This window comes from Miscanthus floridulus, chromosome 1 (genome assembly GCF_019320115.1).
Source record: "Miscanthus floridulus cultivar M001 chromosome 1, ASM1932011v1, whole genome shotgun sequence".
Lineage (NCBI taxonomy): Eukaryota > Viridiplantae > Streptophyta > Magnoliopsida > Poales > Poaceae > Miscanthus > Miscanthus floridulus.
In genome coordinates, this window is record NC_089580.1 from 102,569,558 (window position 1) to 102,591,737 (window position 22,180).

Below are 22,180 nucleotides of genomic sequence, written 5' to 3' on the forward strand. Positions count from 1 at the left end.
TTCTTCGTAGCTCCAGATATTCTAAGAAAAAGGGTGGCTTCTTACCAGCAACAACAGCAGGAATCTCGTAAGCCGTCCAAATCAACATTATCGGACTATGACCGCACTCTCACCAAGTCAATTGAGGCGGCACAAAAAAAGAAGCGGGCAGGGAAAGGAGTTGCCCAACTCGGACAACAAGCGCACCAATCAGTCCCCCCTCTAGTTGTTGGTAATGAATATGGTTCGAATTTAGGATTAATGCATCAGGCAAACATACATCCGGATGTCGATTTGGATCACCTTGGTGAATTTATTGATGAGACTGGTCTCGACCTTTACCAGATGTTTGGTGATGGAAACATTGAAAGTGCAGCGGAGGTTGATATTTGGAAGAAAAAATTTGTACTAGGCCAGAGTCTATACAACCCTCAAGCCTTATCTGATCTGGGGACGCAAATGTACCTGCTAAACAAGTGGTACATGCAGGCGTCTACCGGTGGAGACTTCTGCGTTGGTGTCAGAATTAGAGACGAACATTGGTTCCGTGGCGATGATGTTATGTATGTTGACTTTGCATAATTTCATCAACTATGCCACCTGACCTCTCTGGACAAAGTTACCATTAGCTGCTATTGCCTGTAAGTAATAATTCTTTCGATCTATTATTAAACTCATCATATGTGTGTATATGCATATAAATTATCCTAACAATTACTATATATATGCAGATTTACAATGACAGAGCTCAGAAAGGAAGGCTGCAATGAAATTGGTTTTGTTGATCCCCATATAGTATTCAAAGACCCAGTTACTCCAAAGATTAATTGAAAGTCTGAGTCAGAGAGTAACCTCATGAACTTCTTAGTGAACCAACGCCACAAGAAGGATATACTCTTTCCATACAACTTCAAGTGAGTGTTAATAATGTCGATCATCCTTAATGGCTCATATGTTGATTCTAGTTAATTAATGAGTGTTATGCGTTATATCCTATAAACACATGCAGCAATCACTGGATATTGATGGATATCGATCTGGTGAAAAGTCACTTGATAATCTATGACTCGATGAGAAAACCACAACAAGACTACCAAGATATGATAGATATTATCCAGAGGTAATTTCGATATCTCTAGCAACTATATATACACACAAACATGATGATTAACTATATCTAATGACGTGGCAAATTTTTTATTGGACAGTGTTTGGAAAACCTTTATTGAGAAGCAACACATGGGAAAATGCAAAGCGCCACTGAATGTAATCCCTTTGAAAGTAAGTCCCCTAAATCGCATCATCTTTATTAATTAGACATATAGCTTTCACCGGATCACTAGATTGGATGACAAATCTTTTTCTCGTAAAGTGGTGTCTGAGGCAGGAATAGGGGAACAACTACTGTGGTTACTATGTTTGCAAGTTTATCAAGGTGGTCTCCCAAAGAACTCCTACAGAGAGACTCAAAGTACGTTAAAAATACACTATATATTCATTTAATTATTATTATTGATTGTGTTACTATGTCTTTATATATATATAGTACATATATTAATTTATTTTCCTTTAATTCAAACCTGTAGACTCGATGGTTGGAAGAAAAGGTCGTACGGCAAGACCAAATCAAAGTAATTCAAGAGTCTATAGCCGGATTTTTTAATGAGCAGGTCATCGATTCCAAGGGCGAGTTCTACTTCGACCCAACACTGCCATGGAAGCCAAGCTAGAGGATGAGAGGAAACTTGTTATATCACAACAACTGTAATGCAATCTTTTTGTAATATATGCACATGAAATAATATAATGTAAAATACACACATATATATATATATATATATATATATATATATATATATATATATATATATATATATATATATATATTCTATGCTTGAATTGTGTGATTTAATACGTTCATTGTGCTTGAACCGAAATATACTATACGCGCGTATAAATGTATAATTAGCAGCGTACAATATGACTTCGAAAACCTATTTTGAAAAGAAAACATAAAAAATGAAAAGAAAAGAAAAAAGGAAAAAAACCTTTAGTCCCGGTTCGTATTACCAACCGGGACTAAAGGTGCCGGCCATCGTGGCATGTCAGGAGGCACCTTTAGTCCCGGTTGGTAATACGAACCGGGACTAAAAGACCCCTTTAAGTCCTGGATGCTTGCTCCTGGGTGAGGAACCGGGACTAGAGGGGGTTCTCCACCAGGAGTAAAGCTCTGTTCTCTGCCCGTGCTTAGAAAATATGTTAATTGAGATGTATCTTCGCTTACGGTTCATCATAACCATAGTCCTATATTTTGTTTTCTATTGGCGCTTATTTTTTTAAAACCGTGAGCGGAAAAAATCCTTGACGTCCATAAATACCGTTTCGGTATTAGTATTGGTTCCTGCACAAAGCTGCACTACACGAGAAACAATGAAAAAAAATTCCGCTTAAAAGCTACTACACCGTCCAATTCCATGGACACTTTGTTATATAGTTGTTTTCACCTTTTCCCTTCTTTCCAGCTCAAACCCCATAATAAAGAAGTAAATAAAAAACAGTGACACGCACTCCGATTAACTTGCCACTTCGCTGTGCCACGCACTTAATTTGTTAAGGAATCAAAGCGAATCATTCACAAAAGATGACAACAGATCATCGATGGAACAAAAAAAAAAAACACTAGAACAAACTGAACAACTTTCTCCTGTCCTATATTGATTCTCTACACCCGCTGCTCGGTGAGACCTCACGCCGTGCCTCGACGTTGAGGATGAAGAACGCCCCGGTCTCTTTGTCCTCGCCACCTACTTCGGTCAGTTTGGCGTCGGCGGCGCTGGCAGTGGAGAGCTTGGCGGCGTCGCCCTCGGCCGAGGACCGTTTGAGGAACTCGATGCAGTCCTCCACGGCCTCATTCCTGATGGCGTCGTCCCGACGGCATGCCGCTGCCGCTGCCACGCACGCGTCAGATTCACAGTGCCGGCTGGCATCGCCTGGCGACGAGGCTTTGGACGACTTGCCGCTGCCGCTGCTGCTGGTGCGCTGCGTGGAGGCCCTGGATACGGCGGAAAGCATGATGAGCCGGAGCACGACATCACGAATGCGCTCGAGCAGGGAGACCGACGCTGCCGGACGCGCCGTGGACACGCGGCAGCCGCCTCCGCGTACCAGCCGCGGCATACATGTCGCCATTGCAGCCTTCATGGCCTTGGCTCTCATGCTCGAGCAGTCAGTGAATTAGACGGCACACTCAGTGAAACAGTGAGTGTTAAGTGATGTGTGTGTGTTGGGTTTGGTCCAGGTCTCCAGGATACAGGAGCTTTTAGGGTTTTATATAGGGTAGCTTAGGAGTAATGCCAGCCATAGTGTACGGGTTCAGTGAACATATAATATTTATTAGCTAGTACCCTTCGTGAATAAATAAAGGTCTTATTTGGTATCCACATCAATTCACATGTGTTGGAGTCAATTGGACTGAAAATTAGTTTAAATTTTACTTCAATCTTCTTCAACACATGAGGATTGAGGTGGATATGTGCATCCAAACAAGACTTTAGAAAAAAATGAAATCAAACTTCTGTAAATTTGATAACTTTATGACAAAAAATATCAACATTTATGACACCAAATTAATAGACTACAAAAATATATTTTATTGTGCATCTGATTATACTAATTTGTACTATGTCATATGATGAGTCAATTTTGATTCTGAAGATGCTTTTTAGGCCAACTTACTAAGAAAATAGGGGGGCATATGTTCACAGTCAAAATTGTCCAAAGAAAGCTGATATAGGAAAATTGGCTTAGCCAATTTCCAGAGCTAGTTTTGTTAAGTTTGCCAAAAATAAAAAATAAACTTCACCATTGTGTTCCACTGTAAAGATGGTCGAAATGCATAAATAGATCGCCCAATTTATGGTCCCGATGAGGGAATTATGGCCTTGGGAAGATGCATCCCATGGTTCCAAAACTGGCCAAGCAAATCAAAGTTAGAGTTGTGTTTTAAAACGTTATCTAAGGGTTTTCGACCACTCACGAGATAAGTGCACCCAGTGACGAAGCTAGAAAAAAATTTAGGAGGGGCTGAACAAAAGAATAGATGCTTTTTTATCTTCTCTTAACCTTAGCCCCTCCTACCTAATACAGATATGTATAAAATTTTAAGAGAGGGCTTAGGGGGCTCCACGTGCCAAGATCGGTAGGGAGGGGGGGGGGCTAGAGCCCCCCTAGCCCCACCGCTGGCTTCGTCACTGAGTGCACCCCTTGTATATATAACTTTCTATGGCCAATTAAGCAGAGGACAATAATTGCACAAACCAATCTATACTTTTCATTATGTCTTCTCTTTTTACATACTTTTCCAACTCCTACTTGCTATTTAACCTTTAATCCGATGACCAAAGGTGGTACCCTAACCAACCTAGGGCAACCTGCTGATATCTATGCATGACAGGATCCCTTGCTCCTAGGTGAACGTTTTTCTACGATTCTTTTGCTAGTTTGTTCGAAAACTAGTCATTTGTCGTCACTTAAACGTGATAGTTATCCTTTGCGAGTTTGTTTGTAAATTTTGTCGTTCTGTCGTCACATAAGCTTGGTAGTTACCTTTTTCTAGGCAAATCCCAGAAAAATCGTGGCTAGTTTCTCTAGGATCACACTATCTCAATGTGTTTGCATTTGGTGCACTCTAACATGCACTTTGGATCTGGGACCATACTTGTCTGATAAGTATTATTTTTATTATCACTTTAATGGCAATGGCGTTGCTTCTATAGTCTCGTGCCTAACGGTTAGGGGTGAGGGCCAGCAATTTCTGGCCGGGTGGATGGGAAGGTTCTCCACTGCTAGCCACCGACCAAATCGTAAGATATTTACAGCGAGCCTAAACTCTACAGTTAAGGCCAATGGCGCAAGCAGAACGTGCAGGTCAATTAGCTGGAGTGTGTGCATATTAATACTCTCTTGTACCCCAAACCTATCTGCATCCAAAAGCCATCTGTTGCTTGATCAGACGGTCCGAAATCATTTGTCTGGAGTCCAAGTGGTTCAACGGAACCAGCCAAGATGCTTGGTACCTGTAAAATGTTGAGAAGCCCCGGCCGGCGCGGCTCAGAATTTCTTTACGGCTCCAAGTCCCTAGGTTTAACCCATCTGCTCAGCACATGCATGCACGGATATAGGACAATGTTAACCATTCGGATTAACTAGCATTTCATCTGTACACGTATCCCGGCGCGTTAATCTCAGATCAATTTATAGTATTTCCTAGCGTTGGGGGGCAGGTAAGTACGTGCACGAGGGATTGATTCTTTGAGCAGCTTTCTGCCGGGCTACGGCCATACAGACGGACAAGTCGCACACCTAGGGCAGCGTCCTGCCTTTGCGAGACGGCAACTGCTACCATGTGAGGGCCTCTTTGGTTTCTACGGTACCTCCTAAAATTCCTGTCACATCGAATATTTGACACATATATAGAGTATTAAATATAGACTAATTACAAAATTAATTGTACAACTTACGACTAATTTGCGAGACGAATCTTTTAAGCCTAATTAGTTCATGATTTGACAATGTGGTTCTACAGTAAACATGTGCTAATGACAGATTAATTAGGCTTAAAAAATTCGTCTTGCTAATTAGCCTCCAACTATGTAATTGATTTTATAATTAATCTATATTTAATGCTCCTTATTAGTATCTAAACTATTTGATGTGACATGAATTTTAGGAGCGACTAAAGAACCAAACATGTCCTAAATAAACTATAGGAAGGGGCACTGCCACGTTTCCCCACGCGCGCGTGACGAGTCACTACTGGAAACAGGGTCTTTGTCGAGTGTCAAAAATCGGACACTCGGCAAAGACCTTCTTTGCCAAGTGCCGGGATCCTGGCAAAAGCGCGGCACTCGGTATAGGCTACCCCGCGTAACGGTGTTCGGCCACGTCCTTCTTTGCCGAGTGCCTGCTGTTAGGCATTCGGCAAAGATTTTTTTTTGAAAATTACTTTGGCGAGTGCCCCTGACACGGCGCTCGACAAAGATTCAATATTTTTTTTGAAATGTCTTTGCCGAGTGCCTTACAACTTCGGCACTTGGCAAAGGGAGGAATTAAAAAAATTACAATTTTTTTGAAATACCTTTGCCGAGTGTCCCTCTGAAGGCACTCGCCAAAGAGAAAATTTCTAAAAAAAATTTAAAAATCCTCTTTGTCGAGCGCCTTATTCTTGGCACTTGGCAAAGACCCTCTTTGCCGAGTGCCATACCCTAGCGCTCGGTAAAGTTTTTTATTTTATTTTTGGCCTCTAAAATTTTTGTGCAGCCCTTTTAAAGTACCAGGAACTCCTTGTTAGAATTTGGAGATTTTTTTTAGTTTTTTGATATATTTAGTTACTTTATTTCGTTTACTTGAATTTTTTCGAAAAATATAAATTTGAACTGCACATGGTACAAATAATGGAATTTAATGATTCAAAAAATGATAGTCATGTTACTGAGTGTAGTGTGAGGCCGTATCCAGGAATGGACCCAAAATTTCGGACATCTTGTTCACGAAACATGACCGTGAACTTACGTGCGAAGTGTTTTTAAATTCTATAAAAAACAAACAAAGTCCGAAAATCGTGAAACTTATTGAGATGTTGTGATATCGTATGTGGAGGCTATGATAAAAATTTCAGAAGATTTCATGTCCTAGTTTGTAAGCATCGTACGTGACAACGTGCATGAAATCATCTGAAATTTTTATCATAGCCTCCACATACGATATCACGTCATCTCAGCAAGTTTCATGATTTTTGGACTTTGTTTGCTTTTTATAGAATTTAAAAACACTTCGCACGCAAGTTCGCGGTCATATTTCGTGAACAAGATGTCCGAAATTTTGGACGTTCCTAGATACGGCCTCACACTACACTCAGTAACATGACTATCATTTTTTGAATCATTAAATTTCATTATCTGTACCACGTGCAGTTCAAATTTATATTTTTCGAAAAAATTCAAGGAAACGAAATAAATAACTAAATATATCAAAAAGCCACAAAAATCTCCAAATTTTAACGAGGAGTTCCTGGTACTTTAAAAGGGCTGCACAAAAAATTTGGAGGCCAAAAACAAAAAAAAACTTTACCGAGCGTCGGGGCATGGCACTCGGCAAAGGGGGTCTTTGCCGAGTGCCAAGAATAAGGTGCTCGACAAAGATTCATAAGGGCACTCGGCAAAGGTATTTCAAAAAAAAATCTATGCCGACGGCCGAATTGGGGCACTCGGCAAAGTTGCCTCCTTTGTCGAGTGCCTCCCTGATCCGGCGCTCGGCAAAGGGGCGGGTGGGGGCACTTAGGCGAATTTGGCCAGGCAGTCCAAGCCACACAGACAGACAGCCCCCGCGTGCGCTGCTCCCGGCCAATGCCGCCCCGTGCCGCCGCTCCCGGCCGTCCCCACGCCGCCACCTGCCAACGGCTGCCTGCCCCCGCGCCGCGCGCCACCCTTCCCTCCCCGTGCGCCGCGCCCGCGGCCGCCCCCATGCCCGCCAGCCACCGGGCTGCCGCCGACTCCACGCACCGCCGCCCTTCCCCGTGCCGCGCGCCGCCCGCCCGCGCTGCGTGCCGACGCCTGCCCCCGCCCCCGCCAGCCCCCACCCCCGTGCCCATGTGTGGCCGAGCATGGCTAGCTCGCCCACGCCGGCCCGCCAATGCCGGTGGGTGGAGGAGGGGAGGAGGAGGAGGCGGGGAGGAGGAGGAGGAGGGGGAGGAGTAGGAGCCGGCCATGCCCCCGGCCGCGCCCCATGGACCACTTACCCTGATGCCGCCCTGTGCCTGACCCCGTTCCTGACTTCGGTGACCCCAACCCCGACACTGCCCGCCCCTACCCCTGGCGCCCATCAGGTGTGCCCTCTCTCTTGTTGTTGTCGTGGTAGTGATAGTTGTAGTAGTATTAGTTGTAGTAGTAGTGCTAGTGGTAGTAGTAGTATTAGAAGTAGTGGTAGTAGTAGAACTAGTGGTAGTAGTAGTAGTAGTAGAACTAGTGGTAGTAGTAGTAGAACTAGTGGTAGTAGTAGTAGTAGAACTAGTGGTAGTAGTAGCAATAGTGTAGTAGTAGTAGCACTAGTGGTAGTAGTAGTAGCAATAGTGGAAGTAGTAGTAGAAGTAGTGGTACTACTTGGATATATTCTTATGCATGGATTGATATCCAAACTACATGGCTTCTCTTGAGACATATGTGCTTGTCGGCCATCGTGCCGTTCTTTTTTGTAGGTTTTGGAAACCTCACCGTGTAGGGAAGGTTCTGCTGATTTTTTTAAATGACAGTATTTTGTTCCATTTTTGTAGAGAAGAGCCCGTCGGAGCCGAGTTGGAGTTCCCGTTGCCAGTGCCGGTCTACCTGCACCATGTCGCCTCGTCACTGCACCGACCCACCACGGCCCCGCTAGCCTGACTCCACCGCCACCCTAGGTATAACCCCTCTTTCCGTATCATGGTCGTAGATCACGTAACCTAGTTAGGCGTCTCCTATTCGAAAGAGATATGGTTGGAGGTATGCAGATCTTTGCATATCTATGACCGTATCTGTTTCGAATTATCCATGTTTTTTGGACAGCCCACGGATGCGTAGATGGGTTAGTTTCCATGGTTTGCTCCGGTCTGAGACAGAGTTTCAGCATCACCTCCATGTTGTTCTCTGGATACGCACTCTTCTTTGGCAGGACGTGTATCTGGAGAATAGCGGGGAGGTGCTGCTGAAATTCTGTCTCGGATAGGAGTAGAGCATGGAAACTAATCTCATCTACGCATCCGCGGGTGGGATTAGGACCTATCCTCACCTATTAGATAGAAGGAACACCATGTAGATGCAATTGATGGTTACATTACTCGCTGATACATTTGTTAGAGGATGGATGACCGTCAGTGGATGTTCATGGGCTAGAGAAGTCAAAGTGATTACACCACGGAATGGATGAACAAGACCGATGCTTTCTTGAATAGTGCATTTGGCAAGGCTGCTAAAGGACATTGCCTAGTTTTGTGTCCCTGCAGCAAATGTGGAAACAGGAGAAGGGTAAACAAGGTAGAAATGGTGTGGGGGTATTAACCCCTATACCCTTACGGCTAGGCTTGGGCCAGCCCGGATCAGTGGGTCCAGTCCACCAAAAGACGACGCGTGGCCCGGCCAACCTGATCGGAGTCCCACACAAGGAGTCAAGGCAGATTTGGCGATCAAGCAAGATCCTGGTCGGTTAGAATAGGAATCCTTATCCGGCCACATATGGTAATTGTAACTGGCTAGGATTAGTTTCCAGATTTATAACCCTGCCCCCCAGTCTATATAAAGTGGGCAGGGGACCCCTCTAAAAAACATCTCTCATTGGCATACAGCAATACAAATCAGACGCAGGATGTAGGTATTACGCCTTCTTGGCGGCCAAACCTGGATAAAACCTTGTGTCTGTCTTGCGTCACCGTCTTGTTTGTGGCTTACACATCTATCTACCGACAATCTACTACCTTGGGCATACCCCTAGGTAGACTGCCGACCATATTTCATCGATAGTGGCGCGCCAGGTAGGGGGTGTGCGTACTGCTCTCCAAGCAAACAAGATGGTCATCATCTCCGGCTCCATGGCTACGCCGAACGGCCTCACATTCACCGTTGGCCAGATCACCTGGACCATCGGCTCCGACGACTTCATCACCATGACCCCGGAGGAGGCATGGATTCAGTCTGCGCCGACCACTGCTTCACCTGCATCGGCTACGGCTCCGACCACGGTGGATACGGCTCCAACCATGACGGATATGGCTCCGACCACAATGGATCTGGCTCTAACCACGGTACATCTGGCTCCAACCACGCCTGCATCACCTTCAGCCACGCCGATAACTCGTCATCCGCTTCCCCGCTACAAAGGGAAGCAGATCGACAACACCGACCTGCTCGACTCCATCAATTGGGTCGGCACCAAACTCGCTAAAACCCTAGCTCTGGTAAGTATGATTCAAAGTCAACCTAATGAGCAGGTAGCCGCTCCCCACAACAGATCTACCCGACCAGCTCAGACCAGTCATCCTACATGACTTGGTACAGATCTCGTGGTCACATCTACTCCTGAAGGGCGCTCTGCTTGTCGTTGGCCAGCCTTCGCGATGGGTCTCCGGCTCTTCAAGTACTAAGCCTCAATGGAGAACCACCAGGTCCAGCCCTACGGCCTACGAAACACTGCCTCCAACTACGCGTACAACCTACAATGTCACTTGGATCTGTGTTTTATGCATCGACCTCGACCGAAGCCACGCAACTTCATCAACATGATCCGGATTGAAGATTATCAAGAAGGATCCGTCCACACAGTCCAAGAGGGCGACTCCAGCTCCTCGTCTGGCATCGCATCTAATGCATCTGTCCACACCGAGCTTCAGCATCATGAAGATGAAGGTGTCAAGTACGATCTGGATATCCCAGACCACGCCCCAGGGTTCTCACAATTCCCGTCTTTCTCGCCAAGATGAGGGGATTTGATCCATGTTGTCAGCAATGACGAACCGCCAGCAGTTGGCGAAATAGAACAAGAAAGGACTACACGTGAAGCACGCAATATTGACCGGTTTAATCACTGACAAATCGAAGCCGAAGCAGACCAGGAGGCACGACGCATAAGGGTCCAGCCATGTGACCTCAACGATGCTTTCGACAGGGTGGGGGACAAATAGGTCTTCAAGACTCCAAGTGCCAACGTAGCTGTCACCATGGAGACAATGCAATGGCTACCCAACACCCCGGAAACCCAAGCAGTTCACAATGAAATACAAGCCTATCTGACGGCTGCTATGGCCCAGACCACGAAGATTATAAACCAAGCTTGGGCTCCATCCATCTCAGTCGAGTCAAGCCACAGCCGCCAGCACCCAAGTCACTCATAGCCACTCAACCAACATGGCTCGCGCAACAATGACCCATCAGACAACCGTCAAGGCAGAAACGGTGGCCATGATGGTGGCCAGGATGACAACCGCCGTTGGGACAACAACCGCTGCGACGTTCGGGATAATAACCACCGGGACAACCACGACAATCGCCACGATAACCATGGTCGTAGGGCTAATCCAGATGGCAATCGAGATCGCCGTGATGGCAATAACGATCTCCGCCATTACCTCGGTGGACGCGATCTGCGCGCTCGCATCAACTAGAGAGCCGACGATCGAGCATCCCACGAAAGTTATCACCGTATGGAATATGACACTGCCAACGGCCCACCGGGTTTGAAGCAGTTTACTCCACACCTTCGCCAAGTCATATGGCCCAAGAATTTCAAGCTCGAGAAACTTCAGAAGTACTGACGGTAAGGAAAACCCCGAATTATGGGTCATGCTCTACGAAACTACGTGTAGATCAGCCATGGCTGACGAGCACGTCATGTCTAACTATTTCCCAGTCGCTGTTGGCCATGCAGGTCACCAATGGCTGGTCAGCTTGCCAGTGAACTACTTTGACTCTTGGCAGGAGCTCAAGCAAGCCTTCATCGACAACTTCATTGCTACTTGTGAACAACCAGGCAACAAATACGATCTGCAACAGATTCAAGATCAAAAAGATAAGCCACTGCGTGAGTACGTCCGGCGTTTCTCGGAGATGCGCATCAAGGTCCCATCAATCTCTGACAACAAGGCAATCGAGGCTTTCATCACTGGCCTCCGCTTCCACGATGCCCTAAGGGACAAGCTCCTCCGCAAGAGACCTGAATCGGTCATAGCGCTCCTAGCCACCGCTAAGAAATATGCGGACACCGACGACGCTAAAAAGATAATTATTGAAGAAGCAGCAAGGGTTCCACGCTTCCGACCATCCCCCACACCACGACGACTACCACGGCAACCGTGGTCGAAACGACAATTTTGACCGCTGCAACCAGCGCAACGACTCCCGCAACCACCGCGACCAACGTAATCAGCGGCATAACCGCCGTGACGATTACAGGAGCAAGCGTGCTCGAGAAGACGACGGTAACGTCAACATCGTTAAAAAGGGTGGCGGACGTTGTAACTATGAAGACGACTACGCCAAAGCATTGAAAGGGCCCTGCCAGCTCCATCCTAAGTCAAACCATACCATGGAGAATTGTCGCATTCTCAAGTCTATCTACACACGCCAACAGGCTCCTGGATACATCCGACTAAGCCTAACTGACGCAGGGGAACAGTGCAACGAGGATAACGACTGACGACGATGCAGACCCTCGTCACAAGTATGTCAAGCCAACCGATCACGTACACACCATCATCGGAGGCAAAGTGTCCATCGAGACCAAACGAGAATGTAAGCTGCTCGCCCGTGCTTGCTTGAACGTGGCCAACACCGACAACCTCCTCGCCGATCCCCGGCTCCCTCCATGGTCTCACCGTGAAAATCTCCTTCAGCAGAAAGGACCAATGGGTTGCAATACCTGAGCCAGGACGTTCTCCCCTAGTCCTCGATCCTTGTATCAACAAGGTTCAGTTCGATAGAGTACTGATTGACAACGGCAGCTCCATCGATATACTGTTCAAGAACAGTCTACCCACCCTGAAGATAGCTCAGGCGGACCTCAAGCTGTACGAGGCACAGTTCTAGGGTGTTCTCCCCGGATAGAGCTCTACACCTCTTGGGCAGATCACGCTACTTGTGCAGTTTGGGACCCCGGACCACTTCCGTATCGACTACGTCAACTTCGTGGTCGCTGACTTCGACGGCACCTACCATGCTATTCTTGGTCGACCGTCGCTCACCAAGTTCATGGCCATACCTCATTACAGGTATCTAGTGCTCAAGATGCCTACCGAGAAAGGAGTTCTAACCCTCCGAGGGCAACAGTGTACGCAGCTTATACCTGCGAAGACGATAGTTTCAAAATAGCAGAGGCTCATGACCTCTCTATTCGCATGGCCGAGACCATGCTCGACGCCAAGAAGACTTCGACCGACCACCTAGAGATCCCAGGAGCTCGAGGCTCCACTGCAAGAACATCAAGTCCAAGGAGCACAAGGTGATCCAGCTGGTCGACGGTGATCCCAGCAAAATGGCCCTTATCGGGGCCAACCTGGATCCCAAATAGGAAGACGCGCTCGTCAGGTTCTTAAGGAGCAACGTGGATGTGTTCGCTGGAAACCTGCTGACATGCCCGGTGTACCTTGGAACTTGATTGAGCACTCCTTAAATGTCAATGGTAAGGCCAAACCTATCAAGCAGAAGCTACGACGGTTCGCTCGCAACAAAAAGGAGGCGATTAGGGTAGAAGTTACATGGCTTTTGGCAGCCGGATTTATCAAAGAAGTGTATCATCCAGAGTGGTTAGCCAACCCGGTTCTTGTACGCAAAAAGAATAATGAATGGAGAATGTGTGTTGATTACACTAATCTCAACAAACACTGCCCTAAGGACCCCTTCGGCTTACCTCGCATAGACGAGGTCGTAGATTCAACCGCCGGTTGCGAGCTGCTTTCCTTTCTCAATTGCTACTCTGGTTATCACCAGATCGCTCTAAAAAAGGATGACCAGATCAAGACATCTTTTATCACGCCCTTCGGCGCCTACTGCTACACGACTAAGTCGTTCGGGCTCAAGAACACCGGGGCTACCTACCAACGCGCTATACAAGCTTGCCTCAAAAATGAGATAAAAGACGACCTCGTCGAGGCTTATGTTGATGATATAGTTGTCAAAACCAAGGAAGCACATACCCTTGTTGACAACCTGGAACGCACCTTTGCAGCCCTTAACACATTCCAGTGGAAGTTAAACCCAAAGGAGTGCATCTTTGGTGTTCCTTCTGGCATACTACTTGGCAACGTCGTCAGTCATGATGGCATACGCCCTAACCCGGAGAAAGTCAAAGCTGTCTTGGACATGAAGCCACCCAAAAAGGTGAAGGATGTTTAGAAGCTTACCGGATGCATGGCCGCCCTCAGCCGTTTCATATCAAGATTAGGCGAAAAAGGATTACCGTTCTTTAAACTACTCAAAGCATCTGAAAAGTTTGAGTGGTCGGAGGAAGCAGACGCTGCCTTCACACAGCTGAAACAATACCTTACGTCACCTCCGGTCCTCACTGCTCCAAGAGAAGACGAAACACTCCTGCTTTACATTGTGGCTACTAATCGAGTGGTCTCCACTGCCATGGTGGTCGAGCGCGATGAGCCCGGCCACGTCTATAAGGTACAACGGCCAATCTATTTCATTAGTGAGGTACTCAATGAGTCCAAGACTAGGTGCCCACAGATTCAGAAGTTGATCTACGCCATACTGATAACATCCCGAAAGTTGAAACACTACTTCGACGGATATCGTGTGGTGGTCATAACTAAGTACCCGCTGTGAGACATCATTAGCAACAAGGATGCGAATGGGCGCATCATTAAATGGGCTATGGAGCTATGCCCCTTCTCCTTAGAATTTACAAGCCGTACTATAATCAAGTCTCAGGCACTCATCGACTTCATCGTCGAGTGGACAGACTTAAGCATGCCTGCCTCTCTAGGATCCGACGAGTATTGGACGATGTACTTCGATGGCTCTCTCAACATTGATGGTGCGGGAGCAGGAGTCCTTTTTGTTTCACCATCCAAGGAACAGCTCCAGTACGTTCTCAGGATTTATTTCCCAGCATCTAATAATGCCGCCGAGTACGAAGCATGCCTACATGGTTTGCGCATTGCGGTTGAGCTTGGTGTTAAACGTCTCTATGTCTACGGAGACTCTGCTCTGGTCATCAACCAACTCAACAAGGACTGGGACACAACCAGCGAAAAGATGGATGCATACTGCAAATCGATCAGAAAGCTAGAAGGCAAGTTCTATGGCATCGAGTACATACACGTGGTCCGAGACAAGAATCAAGCAGCGGATGCACTGTCAAAGTTAGGATCATCCCGAGCAAAAATTCCACATGGTGTATTCGTCCAAGACCTACTCACGCCTTCCATCGAAGAGGAAGATTCCACGGCAGACAAGCCTCTAGACCAGCAATTGGTGGCTACGGTTCTAGCGTCAAGCACCGCCGAGCCGCCTCCGACCACTCATGAGCCCGACTGGAGAATACCTTTCATCAAGTACCTAACAGATGGCAGTGGTTACACTGATCGGATAGAAAATGAGCGCCTGATGCGTCATAGTAAGCAGTACCTGCTCGTCGATGGCAAGCTATGGCGTAAGAACGCAAAGGAGGAAATCTTGATGAAGTGTATAACCCAGGAGGATGGCAAACATCTCCTGGACCAAATCCACTCTGGCTCCTACGGCAACCACGCGGCCTCAAGAACGCTGGTTGGTAAGGCTTTCCGAGCAGGGTTCTATTAGCCATCGTAGTAGCCGACACAGAGAAGCTAGTCCGCCACTGTGAGGGTTGTCAGTTCTTCGCCAAGAGAATCCACGTACCAGCACATGAGATCTAGACAATACCAGCTTCCTGGCCTTTCGCATGCTGGGGACTGGATATGATCGGGCCTTTCAAACCAGCTCCAGGGAAATTTACATGCGTCTTTGTGCTGATCGACAAATTTTCTAAGTGGATAGAATACATGGGGACTAAGTGGACACACTTCACCTTGCGGTGAATGTGTTTGTTTTCCGACCCCTACACCTCTGCTGATCAAGGATGCTACGTTTCAAGATTCCCTTACATTTCTTTTTAGAAATACAAGTGGGCACACTTTATAGGACGGAAATCTTTTTCTTTTTTCTCAAGAGCACCATACATTATTTGAACAACCTACTTCTCCGGCGACAATGGTGGTCAGGGATGTCAAGACTCAAGCCTCACTATTCGGAGAAGGTTAAAGTGGCGTGTTACAGCATAATACATAGTGCTCGGGGACTAGCTGTGGGGGTATTAACCCCTATACCCTTACGGCTAGGCTTGGGCCAGGCCGGATCAGTGGGTTCGATCCACCAAAAGACGACGCGTGGCCCGGCCAACCTGATTGGAGTCCCGCGCAAGGAGTCAAGGTAGATTTGGCGATCAAGCAAGATCCTGGTCGGTTAGAATAGAAATCCTTATCCGGCCACATATGGCAATTGTAACTAGCTAGGATTAGGTTCTAGATCTGTAACCCTGCCCCCGGACTATATAAAGCGGGTAGGGGACCCTCTAAAAAACATCTCTCATTGGCATACAACAATACAAATCAGACGCAGGACGTAGGTATTACGCCTTCTTGGTGGCCGAACCTGGATAAAACCTCGTGTCTATCTTGCGTCACCGTCTTGTTTGTGGCTTGCGCATCTGTCTGCCGATAATCTACTACCTTGGGGATACCCCTAGGTAGACTGCCGACCATATTTCATCGACAAATGGGTAAACATCTTGTGAAGAATGGATTTACGCATGGGTACTCGAATTCATTTATCTATTATGACGCTCAGTTCTGCCTGATTTCTAATCATCGTGCTGTCTTTCTCTCAGTCGGTGTCACATAGTGGCCAGGCTTGCTCGGACTTCTAGGCATGGTGTCTGGCCCACAAGGGCAAGGCGACGTCTCCTTCAACCTAGAGGACCTGCCCGAGGCATACACGAACCCGAGCGTCCACTCCCGCATCAGTGAGTACACTGAGGTGGCGAGGTTGCTCCATGGGCCACACCATGATCCGAGCACCCAGGACTTCGATGGAGAGGCCATCATGAGGGCGGGGCAAGGCAAGAAGCATGGTTGGTTCTGGCTTGGCGATGGTATCATCGACACGACCTCTACTCCCTCTCTCTCCCAGATCCGAGCACGGAGCACAAGCGAGAGCCCGGCCATTCGCACACGGCCGACTGCTGCATAGCACCGGGTCGACGCACTTGAGGTTATTCCTATTTTACTCGTCATACATTGATCTTTACACACCTTAATTAGCTTTGCATTACTAAAACATTAAAGTGAAATATTGCAGGCCCGGCTGGAACAAGAAATGAGGCAACGTCAGGAGCTAGAGGCCGAGCGGCAGGCCCAGGCGCAGAGGCTGACAGACATTACGAAGTTCCTATAAGGGCTTGGGCAACGTGTGGGCTTCTCTCTGCCAGCTAGGCTATTGGTTCCACCTCTGCCTCTGTGTTCTGCAGCTGCAGCTACTCCTGTGAGTATGAAATTTTTTTACTTTCGCTTGTGCTTTGCTTATATGGCCTCTACCTTCCTAGATTAGCTATCCAAATAATCTTATCTCACATGCAATCTTTCTCCTTTTTGCTGTCTCCATCTGATAGTGGTTTGAATAATCCACCTCATGCACCTCTGAATGATGGAGCTGGGCCTTCACCCATTGTTCGCCTAAACGGTCGTTTAGCCCATTTAAACACCGTGTAAACGCTACACGATGGTGCGCTGTTTCCGTTTAATCACCCGTTTACCCCGTTTAATTGGTCGTTTAGCCCATTAAATGGGACGTTTTACCCGAATAATGGCTAAACGGTAGGTGACCGACTGTTTACCGTTTAGCGTTTAGGAAAACACTGCCTTCACCACAGTTGCAGTGGCTGAGATGAGTGCACATTGTATTTTTTTATTTGTTGTTCACTTGGTGATGGACTTGTGATATACTTGTGATGCACTTGTGGACTTTGATGGACTTGCGATGGACTTGTGGATTTATTTGGATGGACTTGAGCACTTATTATTATATATGTGATATATATTGTGATGGATGTGATATGTGCGGATGGATGTGTGGATGGATGAGATATATATGTGATGGATGAGATATATATGTGATATATGTTTGTATGAATTTATTTGTCATTATGGAATGTAAAAAAAAAAAATTAAAAATTGCTGTTTTGGGTCACTTTGCCGAGTGTTGCACTCAGCAAAGGACACCGTTGACGAGTGCCATGGTCACAGCACTCGGCAAAGCTGGAAAAATGGAAGCTCGGAAAACCATTTTTCCAGCTTTGCCGAGTGCCATGACCATGGTACTCGGCAAAGAATTTTTTTTTAAAAAAAAATTCAAACTTTGCCGAGTGCCGGCCAGAGGCCACTCGGCAAAGAATTTGTTTTATAAAAAAATTCAAACTTTGCCGAGCGCCGGCCAGGGGGCACTCGGTAAAGAATTTTTAGAAAAAAATAAAACATCTTTGCCAAGGGCCGGATAGAGGGCACTCGACAAAGAATTTTTTAAAAAAAATTAAAAAAATCTTTGCCGAGTGTTTGCAAGGTTGGCACTCGGCAAAGTGACCGTCAACGGGACCCGCGCCGTGACAGTCGCTTTTCTTTGCCGAGTGCCCGCGGGGCTCTCGGCAAAGCCTTTGCCGAGTGTCCGATAAAAGACACTCGGCAAAGAAGGCTTTGCCGATCAATTTTTTGCCGTGTGTTCTTTGCTGAGTGCCGCACTCGGCAAAGGCTTTACCGAGTGCAATTTGGCCTTTGCCAAGTGCCTCAGGCACTGGCAAAGAACCTGAATCGAGCAGTGAGTTTAGATCCTCATATCTTTACTACAAGTCTACCACCGACCCTGTATGCTTCAAACCCTAGTAAGGAAAAATTGCAGGAAAAAATGTACGTTAAAAATATATATCAGGAAACATAAAAAATGTAATCGAAACATATATTTGGACAACTTAACATCTGAAACACGCCTAGATACACACAACACTATGGATGTGCCTTGTTTGAAATTTCTCAAGTAGCTCAAATACGTCTTCTGTTTTGGCTTATATAGTTCCACCTACTAAGATGTAATTTTCACAATGTATTTTCCTAAACTGTAGTGCCATTCTTAGCATTACTGTAAAATCACTATCCTTTCGATTGTTTTTATGCTCTATCGATCCCATCATTTATTGTTCCACGTGTTGTTGCCCAAGTCGCCACCATATACCATTGTAGACTTAATCACGTCACTACACTACAGAACACAGAATCTCTATTAGATGTGCATGGACCGCCAATGGTATCACTAGTATAGAAACGGTTTTTATGGCTGCTGGGGCTTTTTGTCCACTAATTAATAGTTCATAAAAACCAAGCAGGTGTAGACTTTCCATTGGCAGTTTGTATAAGGACACCGCTAGTATAAATATACATATTTGTACTAGCAATTGACTTCACCTATCACCTGTGTATGTGTGTGTATATATATTTTTGTAAATTAGTATATAAAATTATCGTAAATGGAGGTGGCTATAGAATATATATTAGAGAGAGTATATTCAGTAGCCAGCTACAAAATAAGTTATTCTGTAGTCACATCCATTTACGATAATTTTATATACTAATTTATGATAATGTCAATACATATTTACGATAGTTGGGTTACTATAACACATGGGGATATTTACCATAATGTTATAGTAAACCACTTATGGAGAGTATATTCAGCCGCTACAAAATAAGTTATTCTGTAGCCATCTCCATTTACGATAATTTTATATACTAATTTACGATAATGTCAATACATATTTACGATAGTTGGGTTACTATAACACATGGGGATATTTACCATAACGTTATAGTAAACTACTTAGTAAGGACTTACTATAATCTCATAAGTTAACATAGTAATTATTGTAACTCAAAGTGGCTACAGAGTAAGTTATTTTATAACCAGCTACAGGGTAGTAGTTATATATATATATATATACTAGTATAGTGCCCGTGCTAACGCCACGGCTTCATTTTAGGGATGCACATAAAAACACCCAAAGGACAATATTTTTTCTATAGTTCAACTTTCACACAATTGTATATGACCATGTATATAATCCAAAAAAACATTTATGCATAACAAGGCATAATAAAGTTATGTCTCACATTAACCATCTAATTTACAATCTGCCTAAGACCTTAAGTAGGCAGGGCGCCATTGGAGTAAACAGGGATATTGCGGTGCTATTGAAGTAAACAGGGCAAGGTCCATGAACAAAATAAACAATGCCTAATCATTCGATAGCAGTCACATGTTCTAAACACCATATTCTTATACCACGGAAGATTTCCGAAGATAGTGCACTTGGTTGATCCGGTACGTTTGAAAGTGCACTTGATTCAGCCTTTCGCCGAGCACGTTACTCACGCTTCCTCTTATTCCTCTTCGCCCTTTCCTCGTTGGTTTCTTGAGCCCTTATCCTGGCGCGGTACTCACGTTGTTTCCTATTCATTTCCTCTCTCGCATTGTTCTTCGCTGCAAGCTGTTGACATGGTGGTGTTTATATACATGGTGTTGTATATATATCTTGTGGCAATATGTGTGTATGCATGTACCTGGAGTATGTATGTTTGTTATACATTGCTGAGCGCAGTGCATCCCTCTCCTGGCGTCTCCATTTTTTCGTCGAGGGCTGGTAATTCATAGAATAGGCACCGGTGAAACAAAATTCTGAATTCTGAGTTAGGCATCAAAATTACCAAACTTCAAAACTCTCACTGCAATTTTTAGAGCTATCAAGGCTCTTGTTCTGCATATACTCTCTTCAGAACATTACCTAGCTGTGCTACAACTAATCAAGATTGCAGGGTGCAAGAGATAGAGGCAAACTGCACATGTATCATTTATTGATCCCAAGGTCTAAAAGTTACAGCTAACTTTCAAAATACTTATTAGGCCCCAAATTAACTTGCAACACACAAGAGGAACATAATTGTATGATATATCTATCTTATATATACATCATATAATCTGAAAACTTTTATAATACCTCAGCCCAAATGCTAAAGTGATCTGCAAAGAAATAATGAGTTCAAAAATCTAACAAAAGGTGGAAACCACAACTAAATAATGAGTTCGAAAAAAGCTAGAAGAACCATCTATATTCTAATGACTCCTTTTAAAATTACTCAAGACACTGAATAGTTAACAATCAAAATAATAAGAATTACTATTACATAGTACAAGCCCCCGCAGGCAATTAGCTGTGTAGAAATGACTTCCAGGAATCTAATTGCAGATATGTATTACAACAGAGTACAGATTCAGAGATCAGAGAAGTATGTTTATCTGATTTGATAGCGTTGCCGTTGCAAAGCTTGCAAAGTCATCATGTCTGCATCCTTTTTTTCATATATAGTGCATGAGCGTGTAAGGATGAGATATATTTAAATTTCACATAAAAACGAACAGAGTTATGGATGTCAACACTTATTAATTCAGTTGGATTTTTGGATCGAACCTATGCTGCTGGAGATCAATCTTGATGTACCTAGGTGACCTCTGCTTTTTTGCTGTGAAAAAACAAACATTAAAACATAGAAAGGGCTAACCAATTTGTGTCTTTAATACAAAAGATATTTTTTTTCAAAAAAATGTCATCAGATATGACAGTGTGTCATTTCACTTGCTACTATCAGTGCCAATGCAACATTTCTTTTTGAAAAAGGAATGATTTGTTCATTTGTTATATTGATCATAATGCATGATGAGGTACAGAGTTCAGCAAATATTCTATTTTGTGCTTCCAAATAATTCTCAGGGAGCTTCTTTCTTCAGGGTTATTTTACCCATCAGGATTATTGAAGAATAGGAAAAAAAATCTCTTCTTAAAAAATTATGAGCCAAAGTGAACACCTTGTATCTCAGTACCACTGAGCCTTTTTTATATGGGTTACCACAACCTGGCAGAACTGTGAATTGACAACCTGGGAGAAACAGGAAAGTAAGAGGAATCCCATGTGATATTATACCAAGCAAAGAATGCTGGTTCAGTTTTGCACTAAGACACGACATGCTCCGAGCAATAAATTTAATACTGTTGAGTGCAAACTAACCAGTAAGAAAAGTTCAGAATTCCAGCCCAGCAGCGAAGCCAGTTCCAGTTGTATCCTGTCAAAACATGAAAGTTCCAAAGCTCTCTCATGGTAGTAAGCATGCTCATCGTGCTGCATAAAAATAAGTGAGGAAAGGTATACAAACAAAATTCATGTCAGGGAGATTTCCAACTCCTAGCTGACTACATACTGTATTTTTGCCTAACTTGGGCAGACTGCCGCTGGTTGGGGGATCTCACTGCTTATATCAACTTGAAACCTGGCACCTCGTTGCTCATATATCTGGAGGAAGAAAATAAACAAAAACAGAGCTCGACACATCATTGTAGCTGCAATACACACGCAAGGTTAAGAAACTGTAAAAGAAATGTTTTTCTCAACCGAGTGATACAAATAAGCACAGGTCACTGATCATAATTTTGACAAACAAATTCAAAACATTTCACGGAAATTTCTTCGAACAATCCGTGGACACCAGACAACAACTTACAAGTGGTAACC

The 22,180-nt window shown here is 45.0% G+C and overlaps 1 protein-coding gene and 1 long non-coding RNA gene across 5 annotated transcripts; one reads left to right on the forward strand and one right to left on the reverse strand.

The window, feature by feature from the left end:
* The first annotated feature begins 7,382 nt into the window (after window positions 1-7,382).
* Window positions 7,383-8,411, forward strand: LOC136460801 (anther-specific proline-rich protein APG-like). Its single transcript, XM_066460371.1, has 2 exons — window positions 7,383-7,627; window positions 8,306-8,411. Exons 1-2 carry the CDS (start codon window positions 7,383-7,385, stop codon window positions 8,409-8,411), a joined length of 351 nt encoding a protein of 116 aa, XP_066316468.1.
* Window positions 8,412-19,634: 11,223 nt separating this feature from the next.
* LOC136490220 (uncharacterized) lies at window positions 19,635-21,836 on the reverse strand. 4 transcript variants are annotated; one of them, XR_010767555.1, is made up of 5 exons: window positions 21,680-21,836; window positions 21,480-21,550; window positions 21,085-21,136; window positions 20,180-20,965; window positions 19,636-20,106 (listed from the first exon to the last, which is right to left on the reverse strand). It is a non-coding gene; the product is annotated as an uncharacterized lncRNA (long non-coding RNA). The 4 variants fall into 4 exon arrangements; XR_010767554.1 differs by having other exon boundaries at window positions 19,635-20,106; window positions 20,180-21,136; XR_010767557.1 differs by lacking the exon at window positions 21,480-21,550 and having other exon boundaries at window positions 19,637-20,106; window positions 21,680-21,835.
* Window positions 21,837-22,180: the final 344 nt, after the last annotated feature.

Coding starts and splice junctions, on each gene's coding strand:
- LOC136460801 (XM_066460371.1), top strand. CDS start 7,383: ATGCCGCCCCGTGCCGCCGCTCCCGGCCGTCCCCACGCCGCCACCTGC. Junction 7,628..8,305: donor GCCCCCACCCCCGTGCCCAT/GTGTGGCCGAGC, acceptor CCATTTTTGTAG/AGAAGAGCCCGTCGGAGCCG.